This window comes from Echinops telfairi, unplaced genomic scaffold (genome assembly GCF_000313985.2).
Source record: "Echinops telfairi isolate 266 unplaced genomic scaffold, ASM31398v2 ScPeMD7_7410;HRSCAF=8448, whole genome shotgun sequence".
NCBI classification, from domain to species: domain Eukaryota; kingdom Metazoa; phylum Chordata; class Mammalia; order Afrosoricida; family Tenrecidae; genus Echinops; species Echinops telfairi.
Window position 1 is genome coordinate 16,767,602 of NW_022111310.1, and position 14,976 is coordinate 16,782,577.

The window sequence follows — 14,976 nt, forward strand, 5'->3', positions numbered from 1 at the left end:
CCGTCACTGAGCCGATTCCAACAGGGTTCCCGAGACTAAATAGCTATGGGGCAGACAGCTGCATCTTCTTTTCCACGGAGTGGCTGGGGTGTTTGAACCGCCAACCTTGCAATTTGCAGTGTCGGGTCTAACCCACATTGCCCCAGGCTCCTTTCACAGACTACAGTGTAGGGTAAACATAACTTCTACAGGCATGGGGAAGCTGAAAAAGGTGGACAGCTGGCTTTATTGCTCTATTTGCTTTATTGTGCCATTCACTTTAGTGTGGTAGGCTGGAGCGGAACCTGCCTCGGCTTTCCTTGTAAACGATGACCTCTGGCCAACTGGGAGTCAGAAGTGGAAAGCCAGTGAGGAGGCCCTGGCAGCGGTTTCTGGGAGGGATGAGGATGAGACGTGGCCAGAGAGGAGAGAGATTTTGGAGATGGGACTAATAGGACTCTGTGATGGATTAGCGGTGGGATTAGCGGTGGGATTGATGGAAAACTCGTTATTTTTTTTTTATCTGTGTAAAGAGATCAGTAACTTATGGCACTGGCTTGATGGAATGAATGATGGTAAGTTGGAGAACAGTTGGAAAAGTCATGTTCTGCTTGCGTTTAGAAGAGGAGAGTCAGAGAACGGAGTGTGAAAGAGGAAGAGAGGCCAAAAGAGTTGTCAACACAAGCACAAAAGTGATAATCCTCCTCCTCCTCATCCTCCTCTTCTTCCTCCTCATCCTCCTCCTCCTCCTCCTCCTCATCGGCTATGGAATTCAGACTAAGGAGGAAAGCAAGGCCAATAGGAGGATGGTGGAAGTGTCTAGGGAAATGGCGGTCCCAACCGAGCTGAAGAATTATTGGAGTGGGGATTCTAGAGTTCGGGAGCTAGAAGGATAGAAGGTGGTGTAAGGGGCTATTTTGGAGATAGAATCATATCAGCAATGAGGAGGTCTGGGCGTGGGTGCTTGAGGTGGGGCCGGGAGGAAAACCTCTTGGGAGAGAGAGACCGATCAGCAGGGTGTGGTTTTCATTGCAGAACAAGATGGTGGACCAGTGTGAAAGGCTGCAGCTGCAGAGTGCCGGCATCACCAAGTATGTGGCGGAAGTCCTGACGGGAAAGAGCCAGAGCGCAGTGGTAATTCTTCCTTTGCCCCCCTCCTAAGGGGACAAGTCCATAGGTGCTTGCATCAGTCCAGGGCTCCTTCCTCTGCACGGGGACTCATCGACTGCTAGTGGAGCCGGCTCTCCAGGAAGGGTGGTGGACTATTTTCTTGAGCCTCGTGCAGCGTAAGCTTATTTCCAGTTACACATGGGGGCATAAAGACTGCTAGAAAACTACTCAGGGCTCTTGGGGCAGGGGATCAGGAAGAGCAGCATCTTCATTATTTGATATATGGACCAGACCCAGAATTTTAAAATAACCTAGGGACTTTTATAATATCTATGTTATATTCAGTATCCCACTGGGCAAATCTATTGTAAAGACTACTCTAAAAAATTTATTTTTAAAGATTTCACTTTGAGGACTAAGGTGCCCTTGACTCAAACCCCATGGTATTTTGCGTCCCCTCATATGCATGTGAAAACCGGACAATTAAGAAGGGATGCCAAGGAAAAATTGATGCATTTGAATGATGGTGCTGGCAAAGATTTTTTTTTTCCAATTTTACAATTGTTTTATTGACATATCTTACACATTCCAAGATATCCATTCACATACAATTGTGCTGTTCAGTCCCCTCAGGTGGGGTTATTCATTCACCGATGCTATCCGCTCCCCCTTCTCCCCCTGCCACGTACCCCAGGGAACCACCACTCCTGTCCGTGTCTCCGAGGGGGCCATCCTTCTTGGCTGGCAAAGACTATTGAAAGTGCCACCAATTGCCAGAAGAACCAACCAGTCTTTCCTGGAAGAAACACTGCCAGGATGCTCCTTCGAAGTGAGCGTGGTGAGGCTGGCCTCGCGTATTTTGGGACATGGAAGGCCTAGTCCCCGAAAAAGGACATCATGCTTGGTGAAGTAGAAGGTCCCTGAAAGGGAGGGCAACGCTCTCTCGATAGACACAGTGGCCCCGCCGGTGGACTCAAACACGCCATGAGTGGAAGGATGGTGCGGGGCGGAATGGTGCTGCGTTCATCAGTACTTGGCATTGCCGAGTCCAGGCTGACTGAGCAGCACCTCTCAACCTCCCTGTTCACAGATGAGGAAATGCAGCTCACAGAGGTCAGGACTAGATGGCAAAGTAAATGATCTAAGCACTCTCACTATCCTTTATCCTCCCCTTGGCAGACATTGCTAATTGAACTCCGCACTCCTTTCCAGCCCTCCTAATCCTGATTGAGGCTTTGCCAGGAAATGACTTCTTGTTTTATCACTTGACAGAGCATGGCCAGTGCAGCACGAGAACTGGTCATTCAGCGACTGAGTGTGGTTCGCAGTCTGTGTGAGAGCGAGGAGCAGCGGCTGCTGGAACAGGTGCATGGTGAAGAGGAGCGGGCCCATCAGAGTATCCTGACCCAGCGGGTCCACTGGGCTGAGATGCTGCAGAAGCTAGACACGATCCGTACTAGCCTGGTGGACATGCTCACCCACCTGGACGACCTCCAGCTGATTGTAAGTTTCGCATGGGCAGGGCCATGACCAGTTGGACAGATTCCCCCAAAGTTGGAAACACTGAGAATATTTGCTGGAATGAGAATTTGAAACGGGGGAGAGATGAGAAAGAAATGGCATGGATAATTTTTACATTGGATAACAATAGTCTTTCATATTGAGCACCTGCCATGCTATGCTATGCTATGTTAAGTGGTGGGGTGGATAGGATACAGCTGTCTAAAGCTTAAAGCCTTAGAAGGATATATATATATATATGCAATTAGGATATAGAGGGACATGTGCTATATACTAAAGAAAATCATTGGGAGCTAGGCGGTCCCACCAACCAAGTGGGATGGCAGGAAAGCCTTCTTCGGTCCTACCAACCAAGTGGGATGGCAGGAAAGCCTTCTTCTCGCTGCTGTAGAGAGAGCGGCTAGGATAAAGGCAGCAGGGGCTGCAGAGAGAACACGGTACCAGAGGAGCGGAAAAGAGGTGGAATATGAGCGTGTGGGGCTCATCCTTCATCCTACCGTGCAGAGGGCCCTTGATGCACATTTCCTTTGAAATGCTTACATATAGAAATGCATACAGATATGTAATATACAAACCGAATTCACTGCCATCGAGTCAATGCTGACTCATTGCAACCCGCCATGGGTTACTGAGACTGTGACTGCTAGCAGGAGTAGAAAGCCCAGTCTTTCTCCTTCGGAGCTGTTTGGAGGTTTCGAACTGCTGACCAGGTGAATCACAGCCCAACATATAACCACTACACCAATGACACACACACAAACACACACACACAAATAGTTTTGAAGGGACAATGTGACATCTGAATAAAACAGCCACAGAGAAGAAAACTTCCTTAATGGTCCTGATTTTGCATGCGTTTAGTCATACACATTGCATGTACAGAGCACATTTGGTCCTGAAACACGCAGACAGTCACAGTGGTGTCCCAGTCAGAAAGTGTCCCCGCCATCCGAGAGCCGACAGTTGTCGTGGGGGATGCCCTGCGGTAAATAGATGATTATCCTGAAGTGTAGTTGAGGGGAACCCAGCAGGCTGTGGGGCACAGGAGAAGAGAGACTTATTCTGAGTACACGCAGAGTCCTGGTGGCACAACAGTTTAGTGCTCGAGTGCTACTGGGAAGGTCGGCAGTAGCATTAGAGTCTGTGTCCTTGGGCAGTCTTCCACACTGGGTTCAAGTCTTCCCAGGGTTTCTGGTGTCAAGCCCGGTTGTTGATTTTTGTTTGTCTGTTTCTCCTCCTCACAGCAGAAGGAGCAGGAGGTGTTTGAGAGGTGAGTGTGGCCCCAGGGACTTGCTTGGGCAGTTTGGGAAATCATGAGCTTAGACCTTTACCCAGTCTGTTGCATTTCGGTGCTGCTGCTCCTGGGGGGGTGGGGGGTGCAGCTTAGTGCTTCCCTGGAGTGAGGCTCGTTGCACGAGGATTTTGCTGCCCCTCGCAGGAGAACGGACCCATGTGGAAAGGCAGGGAAGCGACTGCATGTAATTGGAGGCTTGCCATCACAGTGGAGCATTTGGTCACCCCTATGTATAGATGCAGATGCTGAGGCTCAAAGAAAGGAAGAGACTTGCTAAGCCCCTAAGCTAGGACTTGGATCCATACCTTCTACCAACTGTCTAGGATTGCCTCCCTTTGATGGCGTACTTCTTAAAATTCAAGTCTGTATTCGTTGTTGCTCTTAGAGCCTGTTGAGTTCTGACTCCTCACGACCCTATGTATAGAAGCCCATCCTCTTGTCAAGGGGCTTCCTCCTGTGCGTTCACCCTCTGCTTTACCAAGCACGATGGCCTTTTCCAGACACTGGCCTCTGGTCTCTCCTGTACGGGAGATGAAGACTTGCCGTTCTTGCTTCTAAGAAGCGTTCTGGCTCTACTTCTTCCGAGACACATTCGTTTCTTCTTTGAGTTGTGCGTAGTGCTTTCTGTTCAGAGGCAAGCCATCGATTGTTCAGCTTTCACACGCACACGAGCAAGTCTGCATTAGCATTCAACATTGCTTTTTTTAAATTAATTAATTAATTAATTAAAAAAAATCATTTTATTAGGGGCTCATACAACAATTGTGTAAAGCATATTTGTACATTCATTGCCCTCATCATTCTCAAAACATTTGCTATCCACTTAAGCCCCCGGCATTAGGTCCTCATTTTTCCTCTCCCTCAGCCAGATTTATAAGATAGAATTAGGATCATGGTAGTGGGAGAGGGTGGGGAAGGAAGCATTTAGGAACTAGAGGAAAGTTGTATTTTTCATTGTTCCTACACTGCACCCTGACTCGCTCATCTCCTCCCCCACAACCCTTCTGTAAGGGGATGTCCAATTGCCTACAGATGGGCTTTGGGTCTCCACTCTGCACTCCCCCTTATTCACAATGATATGATTTTTTGTTCTGATGGTGCCTGATCCCTGATCCCTTTGGCACCTCATGATCACGTAGGCTTGTATGCTTCTTCCATGTGGGCTTTGTTGCTTCTGAGCTTGATGGCCGCTTGTTTACCTTCAAGCCTTAAGACCTCAGACGCTATATCTTTTGGTAGCCGGGCACCATCAGCTTTCTTCACCACATTTGCTTATGCACCCATTTGTCTTCAGTGATCGTGTTGGGAAGGTGATCCTAGCGCTTCTTTATGGGTGGTACTGAAGTCCTTCTCTGCTGGCTTCTCACTTCCTTTTTACCTCTTGTAAGATAAAAGGTGTTACAGACCACACCCCACGAAACAGGGAAACTCACCTTACATGGCTATGAATTGTAAGGGCATTACATCCTACCCTAATCCTGTTCAGAACATAACAGACTTGGTCTAACCCTCCTTACCATAACCCAATCCTGTAAATTTTGCTGAAGATCATTAAAAACAAACAAACAGTGGAGTCAGTACATTGACAGGGACCTGCCGGGAAGTCAAGCCAGATTCAGAAGATGTGGAACAAAGGAAATCATTGCTGATGTCAGATGGCACTTGGCTGAATGCAGAGACAACCAGAAAGATGTGTGTCTGTTTTATCGGCTGCAAAGGCATGCAACTGTGGAGATCCTAACAAGTTTTGCAGAACATTTTGAAGAATGGGAATTCTAGAACACCTCATCGTGTTCCTGGGAAACCTGTCAAGAGACCAAGAGGCAGTTGCTTGAACAGAACGAAGGGATTCCGAATGATTTCAATCAGACAGGAGAGCTGCCTGTCCAGAGTGTGTCCCTTATTAATCGAGATGCATGCTGAATAAACAACTTGAGAAACTGGACTGCATGAAGAAGAACAAGGAAGGCATCCGGGTCGGAAGAAAACTCATTAACGACCGACACTATGCAGATGAGACTCTTGCTTGCTGAAAGCACTGAGGACTGGAAGCGCTGGCTGGTGGCAATCAATGGCTGCAGCCTCCAATGATCCCATCTCAACTTCAAGAAAGCAGAAATCCTCACACTGGACCAATAAGAAACATCACAAGTTGAGAAAGACTGAAGTTGTCAAGGATTTCATTTTACTTTGATTTACAATCAAGGCTCATGGAAGCGGCAGTCAGAAAAACAAACGGGTTTCATTGGGGAAATCTGTTGCAAAAGTCCCCTCCAAGTTACAGAGCAAAGCTGCCACGTGGAAGACTCAGGTGTGCCTATTGAAGACCTGGTCTTTTCCATCGCCTCGTTTCCAGGCAACAGTTGGACAGCAGAGAAGGAATAGTAAGTGAATATTAAATGCCTACCAGATGCATGAACAAATCTGTCATGGAAGTAGTGCAACCAGAATGCTTTTAGGAGCAAGAATGATGAGACTTGCTTTATGGGCTTTGAACATGTTGTCAGGAGAGACTGATTCATGAGAAGAACATCGTGCTTGGTCAAGGGTCAGCGAAAAAGAGGGAGACCCTCAATGAGAGGGATTGACACAATGGCGGCAGCGATGGGCTCAACCTTAGCAGTAGCTAAGGTGGGAGCGGCACAAGACCAGGCAGTGTTTCAGACTGTCGTTCTTATAGGTTGGAACTGACTTGACATTACCTCACAGCAGTAGGCTTGCTGCATTAACCACAGGCAAAGATTAGGATTCACTGCACATAGGACAATTACATCTAATAAGAAAAGTAGGAATCATGACTTAGCCAAGATGATACATAACTTTTTTTGGTGTGTGTGTGTGTGGGTACACACACAATTCAAGACATCGTATCAGCACGTGTAGATTTATCTCCCTTATTTGACTGTGAAGTACTGCCCAGTATGGATGTTGCACATTTATTTTAATGACCCCTTGAAGGTGCAAGAACAGCACAATGCATTGTACTTGGAATTATCAGCTATTAACGTTTTGCCAGACTTTGATGTTTTTTGTCTCTCTCTGCTTTTAAGGTTTCTCTCCTTATTTTTCCCCTCTCAACTATTTGAGAAGGGCAATTGACAGAAATCACATTTTATTCCTAACTACCCGAGCATGTATCTTCTAAGAACAAAGGCATTCTTATACGTAATTACAGTATAATTTTTAAATTTAGGAAATTTCACATCAATAGGATATTCTTTTCTTTTTTTTTTCCCCCGGGGACTGCGTTCGCGCTCTCCCCTGGGGAAAAAAAAAATCAATAGGACATTCTTATACATAGCCCATACTCAAATGATGCCAATTGTGGAGGGAAAATCAAAATAAAACAAAAGCAAGCTCTCCCTACTAATTATGTTTAGGATTTGTTTTTAGTCCTCTGTGCCTGTAGACGGAGGGCATGGAGCGTGTCGTGTTCCAAGCGGTAAGCGCGTTCTTGTTGGGAGCGGATTTGTTCGGCTGACGAATGCCTGATTGGGCTCCGGTGTTGTTTGTGTAGCCAGTGCTGGACTCAGCCCTGGCCTGCCAGTGACAGGTCCTACTGCAAAGATGGGCGCTCTGTTCCCACCTCCGGGCCTGCTGTGCCCGAGTACCATTTCACTCCCACCCCTTCGGTGCCCCGAGTTCTCTGTACCATGGGGCAGTGGGGCCAACTGGTTCTGTGTTTACTCTCAGATTTGCCTGGGATGTCAACTCAACACTGTTGCCACCTGCTCCTCTTTCCTCCTCTGCCGATGGCCAGGCTCCTGCGGAGCTCAGCCTCAGCTTTGAGAAGGGCCCAGCCACAGACTCTCAATTGTCTAAACCACAAAGAGCCTTTGTTTCTTGAGCCTGCGCTCAGCATTTCTAGGGCTCCCATCACCTCCTCCCTCCAGCCAGGACAGTGACAGTCTTGCAAAGAGCGTGCATCTGGAAGGGAACCTGCCCACATGCTCAGCCTTGCCCACTCTATGGGCAGCTATGATATTCCGGAGAGAGAGTGTGTCCTCTCACATCTGCTGCCTGGTCTCAAAGCCGTTTCAGGATCAGACGCTTGGGGAAAAGTTCTTTCTCCGAATCCAGGTCAGACATCTGGAAGCCTCCATGGTAGATCCCCACTTTGCCCAAACTTTCTTTTCAATTTTCCACCCTCAAGTCAGGGCAGAGGTCTGTCGAGTGGTGCCTGGGCTCCGTGTCTGTTTGGAGTCCCAGCCCCCCTCTTAGCCACACGCCTGTTCTCTCTCCTGTCAAATGAGGTAATCGCCACCTCCCAGGTGGTTGAAAGGCTCCCTTTGGAAAACAGCAATGCCCAGAGGCTGGCTGCTGATAAATGGTGATTCTCTCTTCCCAGGCCGTTCATCGCCCTAGGTTACGCTCTCCAACAAAGCCCAGCTGTTCCCACTGTGAACCAAGAAGATGTCTCCTTAGGAGCTCTGATTTTCGGTGGGGACGATAACTCCTTGTCCTTTCCTGGGTGGCCTCTCCAGGCATCTATGCATATGAAGAGAAGTGACTACCTTCGGACCCAACCAGAAACCCAACCCAAGTTCACTGCCACTGAGTCGATTCCGACTTGATTCCCCCGTGAGATAGGCAGGTTTTGTAGGAATGCTCTACTTTGAGATGGCAGGGTGGGGTGGAGGAATTGTATGCTACTATTGTTAAACTCTCCCCAGTCTGCCTTGCTGGAATAAAGACTCATGTGGAGGGGAGGGGGGAAGGGGGGCTGCCTACCTTTGTCTTGGGGTTCAACCCCCCCTTAAGGGACCTTGTTGTAGGGCCTAGCTGGCACAGGGTTTGGGGGAAGGGTCCTTTTATTTCTGTTCTCCTTCTCTGGGCCTGTTGTGATCCACATCTGTACATTTTCAGAACCTGAATGGGTGTCTTTGTGCTTTGTTTTTCCCTCTGCATCAGGACCGAGGAAGCAGAGGGCATTTTGGACCCCCAGGAGTCCGAGAAGTTACACTTTAACCCGAAGTGCACCCAGAGTCCACTGCTGACCCAACTCTGGGCAGCGGCCGTCCTCAGCTCCTTCTCAGGTCAGGGGCTGCCAGAACCCGGCACTAGTAGGGGCAACTGGGTTTCTGTCTGTCCGTCGGGCTGTGTTGGCTGCATCCACAGCTGTGTGTCAGGGATGGTGGCTTAACCCACCAGTGATGTTGGGTGCAGGCTGGTCAGTGGGGCCAGGGCTCTGGCCCACCTGCCCTGTGGTTGGAGCAGGGAAATCTCGTTCCTGTAAATCTTGCCTTCTTTACAGCATTGGGGCAGCCCAGGATTCTTTCTTGTCAGCCTCCAGGGGCTCAGAAGTTGAAGCTGCAGCCAGCTGGGGCGCATCTGGACGGGCAGTTCGGTTTCCTGGGTCCACCTCTCTTGTGCACTTGATAAACATCCACTCAGACGCATGTGGCCTTGCCCTCAGACTGCATGTTGGGGCCACAGATGGAAAAGGGGCTCTGCCTGCAGAAACACCCACTTAGCCAGGGGCTCCCAAAGCAGCCTGTCCTCCGCTACCTGTTCCCGGGGTGCTCCTTGAACAATTCACAGAAAGGGGAGGTTAATGATGAGAATTTCTCTCCTGTTTTGATTCCTTCTCCCCTAAGATCCTTCAAACACCAGTAAGCTCCAGGGTGCTTAATGTTGAACCTGGTGCCTGGGCCTGGCTTACCGGCAGTTTACGGAGTTAGCTGTTACACGCTGGTGACCTGCTGCTTCCTAGCTTCCAGGACAAGGGCCTCTTTCAGAGGCTTCAGGTAGGACCAGCTAGAACTCAGTGATATCAGGACTAGGTACTAAATAAAGGCACATGCCGGCTGTTCATTCCGGACCCTGTTACTAACTGGGGGTGTGACTTTGGGTCTCACTGCTGTCAGTTTATAGATGAAGGCCTTGGACCAATAATAGTACTGGCATTTGGTACTCATCATACCTTGGACCCTTACCACATAATCATCTCATGTAATCCCCATAAGAGACCCTGTGAGACATCCTGTCCTGATCCTGATTTTACAGATGAGAAACGGAGGCTCAGGGAGAATACCAGGCTTGTCTAAGATTGCACCAGCCGTGAACCAAGGAAGCTTTGTGCTCCCTGGCCGGCAGGGCCTGGGAAGGGTGCGGGGCAGGCTCTGGGCAACGCAGCTTTCTCTCGGGCAGGCACAGAAGATGTGCGGGTCGATGAAAGGACCGTCAGCCCCTTCTTGCAACTGTCAGATGATGGAAGGACCCTGACCTTCAGCGCCAAGAAGTCCAAGGCCTGTGCAGATGGCCCGGAGCGCTTTGACCACTGGCCCAATGCCCTGGCCACCACCTGCTTCCAGTCTGGGCTGCATGGCTGGGTGGTCAACGTCCAGAACAGTTGTGCCTACAAGGTGGGCGTGGCCACAGGCCAGCTGCCCCGCAAGGGTTCTGGCAGCGACTGCCGGTTGGGCCACAATGCCTTCTCCTGGGTCTTCTCCCGCTACGACCGGGATTTCTGCTTCTCCCATGATGGGCAGCACGAGGCGCTGGGGCTACTGCGTTGCCCGGTCCGGCTGGGGGTGCTGCTGGACTTGCGGGCGCAGGAGTTGCTGTTCTTCGAGCCCTCCTCGGGCACGGTGCTCCACACCCACCGTGCCCCCTTCCCGGCACCCCTCTTCCCCGTCTTTGCTGTGGCCGATCAGACCATTTCTATCATCTGCTGACCTTTAGCTGCAAGGAGGTCAGGTCCGCCAGCCCCCCAATCCTGCCAGGCCACCTTTCTACCCGGGACCTTTACCCAATGCTATGGCATTTGAGGGAAATGGGGCAACTTTGGGAAAGCTGGCCCGTTTCAGATCTGGCACGTGGCCTTGACGTGCTGGGTATCTCCGGGCTACTCGCTAATCCCGGGGCCCCAGTCTTCCAGCCCACCACCACACCATGCACCTGCTCTTCTGAGTGTCTATCTCCTTCACCGCTTTATCCCGGCATCCAGCCTGGTTCCCGGAGCACAGAGAACCTGCCACCAAATATGCGGTAGGTGGGTGGTCTGGCCACCCAGGTTGGCCGACTCTGGGAGCAGCACTGCTGTCCAGCCCCTGCCCTCGGCTGAGTGTGCCAGTGGAGTTCTCCAGCAGAAAGGCCTGGGACTGAAGCACCGTCAGCCCCTCACTGCCGTGCATGTCATCTTTTCCACACAATGGCACAAATACCTCTCTAGTTCACCTGGGCAAACGAGGCCTGGAGCTCCTGACGCGCTTTCCCTGAACTGAGGGTTTTGGCGGGGTACCCCCTAATCCCCTTCCAGGGCCTGTCTAGCACCCCAAAGCCTGGAGGGAGGGTTGGGTGGGAAGGCTCATGCCTCCAGGTAACCAGACCACAACCCACGCACCAGACAGCTGGCTCGGACCTGGCACCCACGCTCCATCCTGTGCCCACGGGTGAAGGATGAGCTTTCCCCACTTTGCTGGCTCGGACCTAATGGCCTCCTCCCTTCAGGTGAGACCTGGTGTGCAAGCATCCAGCCAGGGAGGACTGGAGGAGTTAGGGCTCCGACATTAGGGAACATCTGTTATTAAAGGTTTTAAAGGATTTAAAGATTCCACCCATGTTTCCTGCTGGCCATCGGGTGTACAGTATACCGTATGCTGGCCCCCAACTCCCAGCTTCCCTTTATCCAGACACAGTGGGCAGCAGCAGAGCAGAGGAGAGTCCGGAGACAAGGTTTTGTGCTTTTTAATGCTGGGACCGAAGGCAAGCCCGTCCCATTCTCCCGGTGGACTCACTGGACAGGGCTTATTTAGTCTGGGTTTGTGTCACGAAACCTCTTCGAAAGCAGTCTTTCCCACAGCTTCAGGCTGCTGGGCATGAAGGAGGTGGGGGTCCCAGGGGCGTTTAAAACCCAAGTTCAATCACGGGGGACAAACTCTTAAGACCTGCTGGGATCCGTGGGCAAGAGAGGGAGTTCCAGATTGGAACACTATAGCCGCTACTTAGTTTGGCTGTTTGTGGCCTCGAGGGAAAGGGAGCCCTGAGTGGCAGGAGTAGAGGTTTCTCAAGAGTAGCTGAGCTTCTTAAAAAGCTTGCTCAGTAGTTAACTCGAAACACCGGTTGGGTCATCTAGTCCAAAGACTTCCTCTTGGTCACTTTCTTTCCTTGAGAGGATCTTGGAGTTCCCCGTAGCTCCACAACGGCCCGGACTCCTCACTGCCTTGACACGTGGGCATCAATGGCACGTTGCCTGGTTTGGGTACCAGGCCTAAGGAAAGCAAACCTGGAGGGGGTTTAATCAAGTCTGGAGCTGACTCCTGTCTTTGCCTGGGAACGACCCATGCCGCCAAACTTGCACCAAAGCCAAGGTCTGCAGCTTGGCCCCTGAAGGCCCCAAGCCTCCCTCACATCTGCCAGCCTTTAGGACACAGTTCATGTGCCTGCTGCCAGAAATGCCACCCTCCCCTACTCCTCAGGCCAGTTCAATACCACTTCCACCCTGCCCCAGTTCAGACCCTCCTATAGAAGCCCCTCCCTAGTTACTCTTATTGGCACCTGAACATACACACTGTATGTACCTGTTTGTGTTGGTCTGTGGGATCCCGGGCACCTAGTGCTGGGCAAAGACATAAAGGTTCATACCCAATAAAGACCAGGCAGAAAGGTTTGTAGAAGGGTCAGGTAGGAAGAGAAAGGGAATTTTAAAACCCAACCCTCCTCCTCCAATCTCGTTATTCCCCCCACCCCCCACCTCCGCCAACTCCTCACAATCCCCCCATTCAGAGCTCGGCCCCTTTCCCTGCACCTTTCCCCAGCCACTCCTCACCCTCCAGGTTGGCATGCTTTAGAAGCGTCTCCTGACTCGCAAGGGCTCCACACGTGACATTCCTTCCATGTGCACTCAGGAGAGGGGTTAAGCTAAGGTGACCAGACGTCCCACGTTTGGCGGGACAGTCCCGATCTTTAACAATTTTCCCCCGCGTCCCGCGGCGTTTTTAAAAAGTCCTGACTTTTGGAAAGAATGCACAAGCTAGGGCATACGGTTTTCGGCTGCCATGTGGCTATTTCACCAGGATATGAGTTTTATCAATGGTGTCCCGCGTTACCAATGTTAAAATCTGGTCACCGTAGATTAAGCCCATAGCCTTCGGACTCTGACGTGCCAAAATTTGACTCCTGACTCCACCTCTTCCTACCTGCAACTCGGACTGGGTATTTAACCTCCACCTCTCATTTGTAAAGTGGGACGGGGTGAGGCTCACAACACCTGCCCTGGGGCCCTTAACAAGGGAATGTGTATACACCTCAGCAGAGTGCCTGACGCAGGCAGGTGTTCCGGGGGCTTTTCGTCTAAGCCCCCCATTCAGACTGGTCCTAACGGGTAGGACAGCTCGACCACCCGATTTTCGAACTCGGCTCCCTCACCCCATGCTTGCTTCCAAAGGGAGGAGGTATCTAGGTGGCTGTTCTTGGAGCTTCGCTTTGTACACTGTGTGATATCCCAAGGTGACGGGGCCCTGCTGCTAACGCGAAGCTTGAAAGTGCTCAGTTTTGAAGCAACCTGGGCTCTCGGTGACTCTTGTGAGAGGTGAGAGGAGACTGAAGAATAAAAAAGATGCACATGCGTGGACAAGAAACATCTAAGATGAGGATCAGGTTAGTGAGGCAGGGCAGAACGCTGACACCCTGCTTTATAGTCTGAATGGGGTGGGGCGAAGGCCAGGTTTGTAGAGACGGAAGGGAGTTCCAAGCCTCCAATGCTGGCTTAGAGGTTTCTGCGGGGCCATGGGGCCTCGCGCCTCCTTTGGCACACTCAAAGCCCCGGGAGCGAGTCTTCCAGGCGGTCAAGGGCAGGCAGGAGATGGGACAGCGAAGGGAGGATGTGCTCTTCAGGGACAGAATTCCTGACCTCAGGGTCCAGGGGCTCCGGGCCAGTCACCAGGAAACTGTGCATGCCTATCGCCTGGGCTCCCTGGTAATCACAGCGGTAACTGTCCCCAATATGGGCTGCCACCGCCGGCTCCATGTGCGCCAGCTGCAAGGCCTTATGGAAAATGCGGGGGTCGGGCTTGGGCCAGCCGGCAGCCTCAGAGGTCAGCACAAAATCAAAGTGTTCCCGCAGGCCAAGACCCACCAGGATGTCCTCCAGCCGGTGGTCGAAGTTGGACACCACGGCCAGCTTCAGACCTCGCTTTCGGCACCCCAGCAGGGCCGCCTTGGCCCCCTCCAACACTTGCCAGGTGCCAGGGCTGCTGAAGTCTTCATACAGCTGCTTGGCGATAGGGGTCACGGCCTGCACATCCCGAACACCCGCCAGGCGGAAGGTCTGCAGCACCACATCCAGCCACCACTGGCGGGAGGTGAGGCCCCGGCTCAGGCCGTAGTTGGGGAAGCTGTGGCTCTGAGCCTTGTACGCCTGCCTGAAGGCTTGCCCCAGAGCTGCGGCCTCCACCTCCAGTCCATGGGCCCGGGCCTGGGCGGCATACTCCTCCCCGACTGGGTGGCGGAGTCGGAGCAGTGTGTCCTTCACGTCCCATGTCATCAGCCGTATCTGTAGTCGGGGTGCCATGGGTGTGCAAGAAGAGGCCAAGTTCACAAGTCCACCCCAATTCCACCTGAGTTCTCAGGGACCACAGAATCACCTGGTCCACAACCTAAAAGTCGTCTCTTTCCAGGCCTGCTCGGGCCGACTTGCTGGTTGGCACGGGGTGCTCAGGGAACACCGTCCACAGTACAGGATCCTGGAATGAGACAGATGAGGTGGAAGTTTAGGACTTGGGAGTCAGACTGAGTTCAGATTCCGGCTCTGCTTACTCACGGTGTGACTTCTGAAGGTCACACACTTTTCATGTGTAAGTTGAGCACAATGATGAGACACTAGAGATCATTCATTCATTCACCCAACAAAAAACTCGATGCTGGCTCAAAGCGACCGAGAGGAGACGGCAGAACTGCCCCTGTGAGTTTCTGAGACAAACTGTCTACAGGAGTAGAAAAGCCGGTCTTTCTCCTCAGGCGTGGCTGGTGGTTTCAAACTGCAGGTGTGGATTGCCGCCCAAAGTGTAACCACTACACCACCTGGGTTCAAAATGTCTAGAGCAGGCTTCTCTACCTGTGGGTTGCGACCC

At 51.6% G+C, this 14,976-nt stretch overlaps 2 protein-coding genes and 1 long non-coding RNA gene across 3 annotated transcripts in view; 1 reads left to right on the plus strand and 2 right to left on the minus strand.

Moving 5' to 3' along the window:
* Positions 1-193: 193 nt before the first annotated feature.
* Positions 194-11,455, plus strand: BSPRY (B-box and SPRY domain containing). Its single transcript, XM_004712577.2, has 6 exons — positions 194-211; positions 1,015-1,113; positions 2,362-2,592; positions 3,855-3,880; positions 8,816-8,940; positions 10,055-11,455. The coding sequence occupies exons 1-6, from the start codon at positions 194-196 to the stop codon at positions 10,579-10,581; spliced, it is 1,026 nt and encodes a 341-aa protein (XP_004712634.2). The 3' UTR covers positions 10,582-11,455.
* Positions 11,456-11,575: 120 nt separating this feature from the next.
* LOC123522443 lies at positions 11,576-12,544 on the minus strand. The gene is made up of 2 exons (XR_006680718.1): positions 12,427-12,544; positions 11,576-12,383 (listed from the first exon to the last, which is right to left on the minus strand). It is a non-coding gene; the product is annotated as an uncharacterized LOC123522443 (long non-coding RNA).
* A 977-nt stretch (positions 12,545-13,521) lies between these two features.
* Positions 13,522-14,976, minus strand: part of HDHD3 (haloacid dehalogenase like hydrolase domain containing 3) — a 5,488-nt gene continuing 4,033 nt past the window's right edge. Inside the window, exon 2 of the mRNA XM_004712535.2 lies at positions 13,522-14,589. Within this exon, the coding sequence (XP_004712592.1) occupies positions 13,662-14,417 (756 nt within the window). The 5' untranslated portion in view covers positions 14,418-14,589 and the 3' untranslated portion in view covers positions 13,522-13,661. The remainder of the gene's footprint in view (positions 14,590-14,976) is intronic.

Coding starts and splice junctions, on each gene's coding strand:
- BSPRY (XM_004712577.2), top strand. Junction 2,593..3,854: donor TGGACGACCTCCAGCTGATT/GTAAGTTTCGCA, acceptor TCCTCCTCACAG/CAGAAGGAGCAGGAGGTGTT. Junction 8,941..10,054: donor CGTCCTCAGCTCCTTCTCAG/GTCAGGGGCTGC, acceptor TCTCTCGGGCAG/GCACAGAAGATGTGCGGGTC.